This window comes from Hipposideros armiger, unplaced genomic scaffold (assembly GCF_001890085.2).
Source record: "Hipposideros armiger isolate ML-2016 unplaced genomic scaffold, ASM189008v1 scaffold_178, whole genome shotgun sequence".
In the NCBI taxonomy this organism is placed as follows: Eukaryota; Metazoa; Chordata; class Mammalia; order Chiroptera; family Hipposideridae; genus Hipposideros; species Hipposideros armiger.
The window spans coordinates 2,051,971-2,065,697 of record NW_017731528.1 but is presented as its reverse complement, the minus strand read 5'-3'; the positions used below and the strand labels follow the sequence as shown (position 1 = coordinate 2,065,697).

At 38.6% G+C, this 13,727-nt stretch overlaps 1 protein-coding gene across 10 annotated transcripts in view; it reads left to right on the top strand.

The window, feature by feature from the left end:
* FRY (FRY microtubule binding protein) overlaps window positions 1-13,727 on the top strand; it is a 456,767-nt gene that overhangs the window by 419,822 nt on the left and 23,218 nt on the right. For all 10 annotated transcript variants that reach the window (XM_019652358.1, XM_019652349.1, XM_019652352.1 and 7 more), the window contains one exon: window positions 760-843. In XM_019652358.1, coding sequence (XP_019507903.1) covers window positions 760-843 — 84 coding nt within the window. The remainder of the gene's footprint in view (window positions 1-759; window positions 844-13,727) is intronic.

Sequence of the window (13,727 nt, the reverse complement as noted above, 5' to 3'; positions counted from 1 at the left end):
TTGCTATTGTTAGTGACCTTCTCGTGACCTGTCCAATGGCAAGAGTTCTGACATTCTGTAACAATTCCCATTGTCTTCTGCTCTGTAGCTCTTTACCTGCCATTGCTATCCAGCTTCTCACTCATGAGTTAAGAAAAGTAATCCTTTCATTCTGGGTGGTGAATGAACCAGTCTTCTGTGTCAGGTGTGAATTTCAGTTCTATGCTTGTTGTTTTCTGCCCAAAGGTCCCTTTTCACATCTGGATTAGTTACTATCCAGATGCTTAAGACTGGCAGGATCTCTAACTAACTACGATAATAGCCTTTCTGACACTGAAGTAGACTTGCCCCTGCCCCAGAAGCCGTCTCCACATGACACAGCAGTATGTGTGGCATGAGTCAGGTTGCACTGTCCAGAATCACCCAGCCTGTGAGGAAGTGTTGGACCTCTCACCCAGTTTCAATCATATGAAAGGTTTCTAATATATATGAATTTGATTTAATTTATACATAAATTAGGAATGGTCTGGAGAAACCATTCTTCAGAGTGATGTATCACAATGTTGAAATTATATTTTTAAATGAACATCATTGAACCCACATAAACATATTTTAATTTCAAATAGTTCATCTTTAACCAAACAGAATGATTTTTCAAGAAGCCATTACAGAAAAATTTTATTTTGATTAGAAACTTAATTTTCTCTGACAGAATTGATGATAAAATGTTCTCGGGATGTAACTGAATTTACTTATATCTATGTCTTTTTCTGACATCAGTGGCTTGCAAATTGTAAGGCAACATTTGCTGGAGGATCAAGAGATGGAGTAATTACCTGTCAACCAGGGGATTCAGAAGAAAAGGTAAAAAAAGCCTGTTAGAATTTATCTTTCCTGTGCTCTGACATTGTGTGTTGGTTTTTCTCATGAGACTTGAGAAGGGAGAGGCGGAAGGAGTCACCCATGCAAACCAATAGTGTAAAACAGAGTGACCTTCCAGCCATGCATGACCGTGTGTTGAGCGATTTGGGGGCGGGGAAGGGGTCTTTTTAGAAAAGTAGAGGCATAAAAATAACCTTTTTGATGGACATTGTCTAACTGTACTAACACTTCCTAATAAATCTATTCTTCATTCAAGATATAAACCAAATTTCATTAGTTCTTCACTAAATTCCTTAGTTCCTTCAATAAAGAGTTTTTGTTGACCTTTCGGCAATAACTCTTATTTTTCAATTAACATTCGATATTATATTAGTTTCAGCTGTACAGCATAGTGATTAGACATTTATATCTCACAAGACAATCCTCCCAACAAGTCTAGTACTCACCTGGCACTATACAGTTATTAAAATATTGACTATATTCCCTATGCCATAATTTACATCCCAAGGACTATTTTGTAACTACCAATTTGTACTTCTTAATCCCTTTTCCTTTTTCACCCATCCATGTAGCCTCCTCCCCATGTGACAACCATCAGTTTGTTCCATGTATCTATGAGCTTGTTACTGCTTTGTTTGTAAGTTTATTTAGCTTTTTGGATTCCACATATAAGTGAGATCATATGGTATTTGTTTTTCTCTATCTGACTTATTTCACTTAGCATAATAGTCTCTAGGTCCATCCATGTTGTTGCAGATGGAAAGATTTTATTCTTTTTTATGGCTGACTAATATTCCATTGTATATATGTACCACCGCTTCTTTATCCAATCATCTATTGATGGACACTTGGGTTTCTTCCATATCTTGGCTATTGTGAATAGCACTGCAGTGAACAATAGGGTGCATATATCTTTTTTAATTACTGCTTTGGATTTCTTTGGATAAATACCCAGAAGTGAAACTGCTGGGTCACAAGGTAGTTCTATTTTTCATTTTTTGAGGAACCTCCGTACTGTTTTCCATAGTGACTGCACCAATTTGCAATCCCACCAACAGTGCACAAGGGTTCCCTTTTCTTTGCACCCTCGCCAACACTTTTTGTTTGTTGATTTTATTGATGATAGCCATTCTGACTGGTGTGAGATGGTATTTCATTATGGTTTTAATTAGCATTTCCCTGATGATTAGTGATGTTGATCATCTTTTCATATATCTGTTGGCCATTTGTATGTCCTCTTTAGAGAAATGTCTATTCAGGTCCTCTGCCCATTTTTTAATCGCATTGTTTGTTGTTTTGGTGTTAAGTTGTATGAATTACTTATATACAGAGGGTGCCAAAAAAATGTGTACACATTTTAAGAAAGGGAAAAAACTGTATTAAAATTTTAATACTCAATGTATACTGATAACAAATGATACAAGTCACATTTGACTTCTGCAATTACAAGAGGTGCTCAAAGTAGTTACCATCGGTGTCCAGATACTTCTGATTACAACGAACTACTGCTTGAGCAACATTGACCAAAGTGTCCACGCGTATATTTTTTTTTGGCACCCCCGGTATTTTAGGTATTGATCCCTTATCAATGTATCATTGGGAAATATCTTTTCCCACTTAATAGGTTCTTTACATTTTGCCAGTGGTTTCTTTTGCTGTGCGAAAACTTTTAATTTTGATGCAGTCTCTTTTGTTTAATTTTCCTTTTGTTTCCCTTGCCTGAGGAGACATATTAAAAAAAAAAAAACACTACTAAGAGCGATGTTAAAGAATTTACTGCCTTTGTTTTCTTCCAGGAGTTTGTGGTTTGGTGTCTTACATTTAAGTCTTTAATCCATTTTGAGTTTATTCTTGTATAAGGTGTAAGAAAGTGATCTAGTTTCATTCTTTTGCAAGGATCTGTCCAGTTTTCCCAACACCATTTATTGAATAGAGTGCCTTTACCCCACTGTATGTTCTAGCCTCCTTTGTCATAGATTAATTGATCATACAGGTGTAGGTTTGTTTCTGGGCTTGCTACTCTGTTCCTTTGATCTACATGTCTGTTTTTATGCCAGTACCATGCTGTTTTGATTACTATAGCTTTGCAGTATAGTTTGATATCAGGTAGTGTGATACCTCCAATTTTGCAGAGGCTGACCCCACGGAGTGGGAGTTACTTTAGTAGGGCTCTAGTGCTAGTTGAGTCTGCCCTTTAGCGTGTCGCTTATGGAGTTGGTTATGTGGTGCTCTGGTGTGGTCTGAAGCCAACCACCAGGTATGTTGATTATAGAGCCTCCTGGGAGGGGCTTCAGTACAGGCCAAGGTCAGCTGCTGCTTCTGCCCAGCTTGTGGCCACAGGGTAGGAGGTAAAATGTGATCTGCAGGTGATTGCCACTGTGCTGGACTTGGAGGCACTTGGGAGAGGCTAAGCTGTGAAGTGAGGCTGGGTGCCACTAGTGCCAGGCTTGGGACCCTTTGGTGGGCACCACAATGTGCCAGGATGTGGCAGCTTAGTTGAAGCTATGTTTTAAGCCAAGGCTGGCTGCTGCTTATGCCAGCCTTGGGACCACCTTATGAGTATTACAATGCATGTTTCAGACTGATCAATGCTTGTGCCATTGTTGGGGTTGCTTTGCAAGAGGTACAGAGCACACCAAGGCCTGATGCTGTTTGGGTTTTTGGACCTTTGAGAGATTTGGGGAAAGTCCACAGTGTGAGACAAGGCAGGCCACTTGTATGGAAAAGCTACTGGAAGAGGTTCATGCAGGGTTCATGAGTTGGGTGGGGTGGGGTCTCAGGGAATCACCAGGGAGGGACAAACGGTGTTAGCCAGATTAATGGAGGGCTCAGATTTGGCGCCCCTTCTGTGCTGGACCAGCTGTGTAGGAGCAATGGCACCTGCCAGTCCTTCTATTCCTGGAGAAAGGTGCCCTGACTCCTGCCCCTCTAGCCCTCACCCCAAAGTTAGTCAACTCAGTTCCTCCCCACATGTCCCTGCACTTTTCAAGCTGCTGTCCCTGTGATGGAGCTCAGAGCGAGTGAGTGTGTGAGCAAGCAAGTCTATGTGTGGGCCCCTCAAAACAAGTACTTCAGTGTCCAGCTGCCCTCCATCTCACTTAGCCACCATCTCCACTGGTTTTCACAGCCAGAAACTATGGGGAATTCTCTTCCTGGCACTGGAACCCTGAGCTGGGGAGCCTGGTGTGGGGCTGGGACCCCTCGCTCCTCCAGGGATCTCTGCAGCCTAGATATCCCTCCTGATTTTTAACTGCCACATGGGTGTGTGGGACCAGCTTGCTCCACATCTCCACTCTTCCTACCAGTCTAAACATGGCTTCTTCTTTATATTCTCAGTTATAGGAATTCTGTTCCGCTAGTCTTCAGGTGGTTCTCAAATGATGGTTGTGATATAATTTAGCTGTAATTTTGAGGTGATCATTGGAGGAGGCTAACACAGCATTTACCTGCTCTGCCATCTTGACCAGAAGTCTTTAGTCACTCTCTTTTCTTATTTTTAGACTGCATTTATTCACTCATTCATTTATATGTGGCAACTCTGTCAGCATTATAATAAATTTAAAGGCTTGAGAATGTAAACATGGAAAGAAGAAACTAATATTTTTCCAGCACTGAGGGTGCCAAAAAAAATGTATGCAAGTGGACACTGGTCAACGTTGCTCAAGCAGTAATTCACCATAATCAGAAGTGCCTGGATGCTGATCGTAACCACTTTGAGAAACTCTTGTAATTGCAGAAGTCAAACGTGACTTGTATTCATCTTTTGTTATCGGTATATATTGAGATTACAATTTTAATAGTTTTTTCGTTTTTTTAAATGTATATACATTTTTTGGCACCCTCTGTATAATCTCATTTGATCTTATACAACAATCCTTTGAAGGGTTTTTCCAATTTTCCAAATAGGAAAACTGAAGCAAAGGAGCTGACTATAAAGGCAATAGTGTTTCCACTTGTACATGCTTTCTCTTAGTTTTGGAGGCAAAACATACACACACACACACAAAAAAAAGCTAGAGACTGATTTCTAGCATACATCTAAATGTCTACTACAGTTTTAGGAATCTGCTTCAAACACCCAGAAATGATAAGAGTGGGACTTGTTAGGAATAGATCAATAGGAGGGCAGAGTCTCAGTCTGATGTTTCCAGCGTTTTTTGGAAAACAAGCAAGCTTTCATCCCATTGTTAGTGTTAACTCAGTGATTCAGAATTTTCCTAAGGGGCTTATGGACACAGAGGTGACCAGAGAACTCAGACAATGAAAATGTCTTAAAGAAGATGCTTTCAGTCCTTTGTATGAGACAATTCTGAGGTCTGAAGCTGGTCTGGAAAGCAATCTGTGTACCACCTAAAGAGAGGCTTGCTGTCCTAGTAAGTCAGACAGGGCTGAGTGGTTTGTTAAAATCATCTGGATATTTGATTAAATTCTCTGTTCTAATTTGTTAGTAGTCTGCAGAAGTAGTTTGGCCATTGTGCATGAAGCTTAAACCACACACTCTCTACACCAGCCTTAACTGAACACCTGCTGAACTTGAGGTATAGCTAGGCACAATGAGGTGTGTAAAAGGAGGAAGACTTGGTTCCCATCACAGGTAATACTCATACAAAGATTAAATGAGCTATGAGAGCAAATGGGGGGAAATCTTTACATACTAAAGGTTTGCCTTGAGGATAAATGCTAGTGTCACTCCATTTAAATACTGATCTTATGTCCAGAGTTGATGGAGATATTGTGTTGGTTTTTAGAGCTACCATTTGGCTTCCATCCCAAAGCAAAACCCAACTAATATTTGACCTCAGAGCACTGCTTATCTTCAAGTGATTCTCTTCAACTCTTCTTTTAGTCAGATTCTGACTTCTGGGATAGTTTGATGTTGCCAATTATTCTGAGCATCCTTTGCATGGGGACAAGTAGAATGTGAATAGGAAGCGAACTTATAACTTGCAGAACCTGGACATAAATTGCAAAGTAAACATATGAATAAGTATTATACATGTGTATTTTATTTTAGAGAAGTGTGTCCTTATGAAAGGATTAATTCCTCCCTTACTTAACCCAGCAAAGTAAATTCTTGAACAGTTAAAGCTGTCAGCCTTCCAGAGATGGTGACAATGTGCAAAGAGGCATATGAAGTCTCCGCAGCCCTGAGCCCTGTCCAGTCTGGTCTGGACTGTCCCAGAAGCTGGTTTCTATTCATTCCTAACAGGTGATATAATTGAGAAGTGGCTGTGGACTTGTTTGTGGAAGAGAATCAAATTCTTGGCTGGGTGCTGAATATTTTTTAGCTTCTCTTCTGGTCTTAATGTGAAGTTGTAGATACACATCAAATTAATGGAGAAAGGTTATGCTGGTGACATGCAAGCTATCACCAATTAACACACATGTTTTATTAAGCTTGTACAGTGTTTTTCAAATTGACCTGACATTTAAAAATTAAAACTGTTTACACATCCACCAAAAACAGTGTTCTTAGTGTCTATGAAAGAAGCGCCCGCACCCCGGGGCAGCATTCCTAAGTGAACACAGTAAGTTGGGCTGGTACCCGCTGCCCCTGTGCTCTGCTCGCAGCTCCCTCTGCACACTGACTTCCTAACACTGACGGCAGGAGCTTTGCACTGTTGTTTTCCTTAGAATTGAAAAATGTGTCTGTGTAGCCAAGGCCCCAAAATGGGGAAGGGAAAGCTAGATAGAGAGGGTCATGTGTGTCAAGGAAAATGGGCCGCCTGGTCACACCCTCTGAGAGTTATTTGTTCCACTGTGAGAAACACCTGTGTGTGTGTGAGACGCGAGCAGCTGTCTGCTAACATGCTTACTCAGGGCTGTGTGAGAGGAGACTGCTCACTGCTCACTGCATGTACACAACAGTGTTTCTAAGAAAAGTGTTTCTAATACTAGGGAAGTTTTTTATTAAAGTTGTCATACAATATTCATTTCCAATGCAAAACATAATGATTCAACATTCGTATACCTTGTGATATGCTCACTCCACTGAGTCTAGTACCCATCTGTGGCCATGTGAGGTTATCACACTGTTATTGACTATATTCCCCTTCACTTGTCACCCATCCCGCCTCCCCACCCTTCCCTCTGGCAACCATCAATTTGTTCTTTCTTTCTGAGTCTTTTCTTGTTCTGATTTTTTTTAATGCCACATATAAGTGAAAGCATATGGTATTTGTCTTTCTCTGACTTATTTCACTTAGCATAATATCCTCAAAGTCCATTCATGTTGTGGCAAATGGCAAGATTTTGTGTGTGTGTGTGTGTGTGTGTGTGTGTATCTGTCTGTCTGTCTGTCTGTCTGAATAATATTCCATTGTATACATGTACCACCTCTTCTTTATCCAATCATCTATTGATGAGCACTTTGGTTGCATCCATATTTTGGCTATCGTATATAATGCTGCAGTGAACATAGGGGTGCATGTATCTTTTCGAATTAGTGTTTTGGATTTTTTTGGATAAATAACCAGAAGTGGAATTGCTGGGTCAGAAGGTAATTCTATTTTTAGTTTTTTGAGGAACCTCCATACTGATTTCCATAGTGGCTGCACCAATTTGCAATCCCACCAACAGTGCACCAGAGTTTCCTTTTCTCCACATCATCAACCCATGTTGCTTGTTGCTTTATTGATGATAGCCATTCTGACCAGAGCGAGGTGGTATCTCATTGTGGTTTTTATTTGCATTTCTCTGATGGTTAGTGATGTTTAGCATCTTTGCTTATGTCTGTTGGCCATCTGTATGTCCTCTTTGGAGAAGTGTCTATTCATGTTTTCTGCCCATTTTTTTATTGTTAATATTTTTGTTATTGAGTTATATTAGTTCCTCATATACTTTGGATAGCAACTCCTTATCAGGTATATAATGTTTTAATATATTCTCATTCAGTAGGTTTTTTTGTTTTGTTTTGTTGATGGTTTCTTTGCTGTACAGAAACTTTTTAGTTTGATGAAGTCCCATTTATTTTTGGTTTTGTTTCCCTTGCTCAAGGGAACATATCCAAAAAGAGATCATTAAGACTAATGTCAAATAGTTTACTACCTATGTTTTCTTCTAAGAGTTTATGGTCTTACACTTAAGTTTTTAATCTTCATTTTTTATTTATATCTGTTTAGTTTTCCCAACAACACTTATTAAAGAAACTGTCACTTTTCCATTGTGTATTCCAGCCTCCTTTGTCATAGATTAAATGACCATATAGGTGTGAGTTTACTTCTGGGCTCTCTATTTGGTACCATTGATCTAGGTGTCTGTTTTTATGCCAATACCATGCTGTTCTGATTACTATGGGCTTGTAGTATAGTTTGATATCAGGTAGTGTGATACCTCAATGTTTGCTCTTCTTTCTCAAGATTGCTTTGCTATTCGGGGTCTTTGTGGTTCCATATAAATTTTAGGATTATGTCTTCCAGTTCTGTGAAAAATGCCCTTGGTATTTTGACAGGGATTGCACTGAATCTGTTGCTTTGGTTAGTATGGCCATTTTATGCCATAATCCTTCCAGTACCTGAGCACAGTATATCCTTCCACTCATTTCTGTCTTATTCAGTTTCTTTATTCAATATCTTATAATTTGCAGTGTACAGGTCTTTCGCCTCTTTGGTTAAATTTATTCCTAGGTATTTTATTCTTTTGATGCAATTGTAAATAGGATTATTTTCTTAATTTCTCCTTCTGATCATCATTATTAGTGTATAAAACTGTGACAGATTTCAGTATATTAATTTTGTATCCTGCGTCTTTACTGAATTCACTTATTAATTCTATTAATTTTTGGTGATCCTTTACGGTTTTCTATATGTAGTATCATGTCATCTGAAAATAGTGACAGTTTTACTTCTTCCTTTCCAATCTGGATGCCTTTTCTTTTTATTGTCTCCTTGCTGTGGCTAGGAATTCCAGTACTATATTGACTAACAGTGGTGAGAGTGTGCATCCTTGCCTGTTCCTGATCTTAGAGGAAAATCTTTCAGCTTTTCACGATTTAGTATGATGTTAGCTGTGGGCTTGTCACATATAGCCTTTATCATTTTGAGGTAAGTTCCTTCTATACCCACTTGGTTGAGAGTTTTTATGATAAATGGATGTTGAATTTTGTCAAATGCTTTTCTGCATCTATTGAGACTATCATATGAGTTTTATCCTTAGGTTTGTTGATGTGATGTATCACGTTAATTGATTTGTGGATATTGAACCATCCTTCCATCCCACTGGGGCATGGTGTATAATCTTTTGAGTGTATTTTTGAAATTCGGTTTGCTCATATTTTGTTGAAAATGGTTGCATCTGTCTTCATCAGAGATATTGAACTATGATTCTGTTTTTGTAGTGTCTTTGTTGGCTTGGGTATCAGGTTAATGCAGGCGTCATAGAGTGAGTTTGGAAGCACTGTCTGTCTTCAATTTTTGGAATACTTTGAGAAAGATAGGTATTAATTCCTCTTAAAAGGTTAAGTAGAAGTCACCTGTGAAGCTGTCTGGTCCTGCGCTTCTGTTTGTTGGGAGTTTTTTGATTACTGCTTCAATTTCATTGCTAATAATCGGTCTGTTCAGATTTTCTGTTCCTTCCTGGTTTAGTCTCAGAAGGGTGTATGTTTCTAGAAATTTACCCATTTCTTCTAGATTGTGCAATGTGTTGCCATATAGTTGTTCATAGATTTCTTTAATGATCCTTGTATTTCTTTGATGTCAGTTGTAATCTCTCCTCCTCATTTCCGATTTTATTTAGGCTCTCTCTTGTTCTTATTGAGTAGGGCTAGAGGTTTATCAATTTTATTTATCCTTTGAAAGAACTAGTTTCATTGATTGTTTGTACTTTTAATTCTCTATTTTGTTTATTTCTGCTTTGATCTTTAGTATTTCCTTCCTTGTACTTACTTTGGTTTGTTTGTTCTTTTCTAGTTCCTTGAGGTGTAAAGTTATAGTGTCTCTGGGATTTTTCCTATTTCTTGAGGTAGGCCTGTATAGCTATGAGCTTCCCTCTTAGAACTGCTTTAGCTGCATCCCATAGATTTTGGAGAGTTGTGTTTTTTTCATTTGTCTCAAAGAAATTTTTTCTTTCCTGTTCAGTTTCCACTTTGATCCACTGGTTGTATAGAAGCAAGTTTAATCTCCACATATGTATTTTTTTTCCAGTGCTCTTCCTGAAGTTCATTTCTAGTTTCATGCCATTGTGTTCAGATAATATGGCTTGATATAATTTCAATCTTCCTGAATTTTTGTGGCTTAATATGTGGTCTATCCTGGAAAATGTTCCATGTGCACTTGAGGAAAATGTGTTTTCTGCAGGTTAGGGATGAAATGATTTATAAATGTTCATTAAGTTGATCTGGTCTAATGTGATATTTAAGTCCATTATTTCCATATTAATTTACAGTCTGGATTCAATCTATCGATTGAAGTAATTATTGTATTAAAGTGTCCCAACTATTACTGTATTACTGTTAATTTCTGCCTTTATTTCCATTAGTATTTGCTTCATATACCTAGGTGCTCCTATGTTGGGAGCATACATATATGCAATTGTTATATCCTCTTTTTGGATTGATCATTTTACCATTATATAATGTCTTCCTTTGTCTCTTTTTACATTATTTGTCTTAAAGTCCATTTAGTCTGATATGAGCATTGCTACCCCAGCTTTCTATTAATTTCTATATGCACGGAATATGTTTTTCCATCCCTTCACACACAGCCTTGTGTGTGTTTCATAGGCAGTAAGTCCCTTGTAGGCAGCATATAGATGGGTCTAGTTTTTTAATCCATTCAGCCACACTATCTTTTGATTGGAGCATTTTGTCCATTTACATTTAAAGTAATTATTCATAAATATGTGTGTATTTCCATTTTGTTAATTGTTTTGGGTTGTTTTTCTGTTCTTTGTTCCTTTCTTCTTCTCTTGATCTCTTTCCTTTTGAATTGCATGTTTTCTTTGGGTTTCTATTCATTTGTTGTTTTGTTTGTGGCTACCATGAGGTTCATATATATGCATCTAAACCTAAAGCAGTCTATTTTAAGCTGCTAAGTGTGTAAGTTCAAAGCCATTTAAACTCACTATTTTTACTTGCTAACCCATGCTGCTTCTTTTTTTTGTAGTTTGATGAAATGTTTCTTTTTAATTATTATTAGTTTCAGGTGTACAAAACAATGTAATAGTTATACATGCTTGTTTTTGACATGTTTTACATTTTTTTGTTTTCCCTATCCCTGATATTGTAGTTAGTTAATTTTGCTACCCATCTCTTTTCACCTTCGTATTAGTTTTTTTTTTTAAGATTTTTATTGGGGAGTTGGGGGATGGGAACAGCACTGGGGAATTGGGGGAAGGGGAACAGACAAGTTGCTGTCCTTTTTGCTCTTCAGTCTAGTTGTGGAAGACGTTGCTCCACTGGCCCAAGTTGGCACCATTATCGCGCTCTTCCCGGGCAAGGCAGATCAGTCGCCGGCTTCTGGACAGCCACTCACGCTGGCTGCTGGCTACACACGGTAGCCCATGGCAACCCACTGCCACAGGGGCTGCAGCCTACGCCATCGCCGGCGACTCACGGCAGCCCAGCTCCAGGTGGAGCTGTTGTTCAGCATCTTAGCTGTGGAGGGCAGTGTCACTGGCCCTCATATGTGGGATCCGAACCGGGCCCTCTGGCATCCCAAGCCAGCTCTTAACCAACGCGCCACTCGGTGGCCCCCGTATTAGTTTTTAAGTGGTTGATTCACTATGTTTATTATACATTTGCCTTTACCAGTGAGATTTTTTTCCTTTCTATATTTTCTTATTTCTGGTTATAGCTTTTCCTTTTCTGCTTATAGAAGACCTTTAACATTTCTTGTAAAGCTGGCTTAATGGTGACAAACTCCTTTACTTTTTGCTGTCCCACAAACTCTCTCTTTCCTTCAATTCTGAATGATAACCTTTTAGGTAAATTATTTTCGGTTGTATTTCTTTCAGCACTATAAAGGTGTCTGCCACTCCCTTCTGGCCTGTAAAGTTGCTGCTGAAAACTCAGCTGATAGCCTTATGGGGTCTCCTTTGTACATAACTCATTGTTTTACTGTTGCTGCCTTCAAGATTGTCTCTTTGTCTTTAACTTTGCCATTTTAATTACAATATATCTTGGAGTGGACCTCTTTGGGTCCATCTTGTCCAGGGGAGTGTAAACAATGGTGCTCACCAGTTCCTCCTGTCCTAGAGAGTCCTTCAGCTCCAGGAGAGCTCTCACAGCTGCCCAACCTTCTCTGTGTAGTCGCTCTCTCTCTCATTTGTTGTGCAGAAGCTGTTGAGCTCACCGTCCATTCTCTCTCAGGAGGAATTGCTCTAAATATTGGTGTGCTCATGGGGAGGGGGTGAGCTCAGCATCCTATGCTACCATCTTGGACCTGCATTGGGAAATATTTTTGAGGGAAAGCTTTCTTTTTAAAGGACAGGCATGATTAGTAAATGACTTAGGCTTCTCGGTGAGGCGTCTCAGTGATTATAACACCAATTCTGGAATAAGGCATGGCGTACACTAAATAGAACATTAAATAGGCACATGATTGGCATGTGTCTCATGAGAGTGTCATACTCATTTGTAGACACTGCTTTATCAGTATTTTCTCAGCCTGGGCATATCAAGAGGAAAAACAAATCTCTTCATGAGATAAAACCAGTACTTCTATTTAGGGATTTGGATTTCCGCTGACCTTTTCATCTCCTGTGAAATTCATTCTGGAGTGGCTACCACTAGACAGGTAGTTCAAGTTGACAGAAATGTTTGTCAGGGAGAAGAACTCAGCTCTACAACTAGCTAACACAGCTCACCTTCCTGTTCTGCAGAGCTGGCCCTGGGAAAGCTGGAGGTGTTTCTACTTCACTTGTTAGACGTGATTTTCATTGACACACTCATGACTCAACAGATATTTCTGAGCACTACTTCAACATGTGACTCTTTGGACTCAAATACAATAATTGACATTTAGCCCTAATACACTTCATCTTATATTCAAATCACCATTCCAATTATAAAAGTCTTCTTGGTCACTAATGCTCTCAATTACATATTTCCTATCCCTACATAATCAATACATAAATGAGAAGCCTGTGACCTCTGTTCTTATACATATTAAACAAGACATTTCTCCAATTCAGCTGTAATCCATTAAACATAATCCTTTGGGTATAGTTAATCACTCTTTCTTTTATAAGTAATCCTCTTTCCAATAGTGACTAAGGAAATGTATGCTGAAGTTTTATTAAAAATAATACGTACCTCAAGCTGTATAATCTGTACCATAGGCTTAAAGGTATTTATCTTTCAAAGCTTTGAAAGATATTCATGACAAAGGTCCAAAAATCTACTCAACAAACATAATACAATGGTCATCAGTGTGCCAGACCCACTGATATTAGCAACAGGTGAGTACGTACTATTCATACCTGCTTGGGTGATTAGATGAATCTATGTATTGAGTAGGGAAACTTCAACAGTTTCCTAGATTAGCTCAGTTTCAACCAGTGACTTTCAGCAATAAAATATAAAAATAATAGCTAATATGATGAAAATAAGAGTTAACATAGTACACTGTGACTTATCTTCTGTTGTGTCAAAAATGTCTCAGATTTTTACCTCACTGGCTATGTCATAAACATGGAATGCATTTCAGAGCAGAATCAGGGAAACAAGAATGTCTATGCTACTGTTAATGAATAAGAATTAGGTTATTCTGGGCTTTTAAACAACCCTGTCTAATTCTTAATATCTTGGGTTTTTCAACATTTCTTTTTCATTTTGAGAAAACATACCTCTAAATCCAATTTATAGATCAAGCAATATCAGGAGTGCAGGAATAGAGCTTGAAAATCCTTGTGACCACATAAATCAGTGA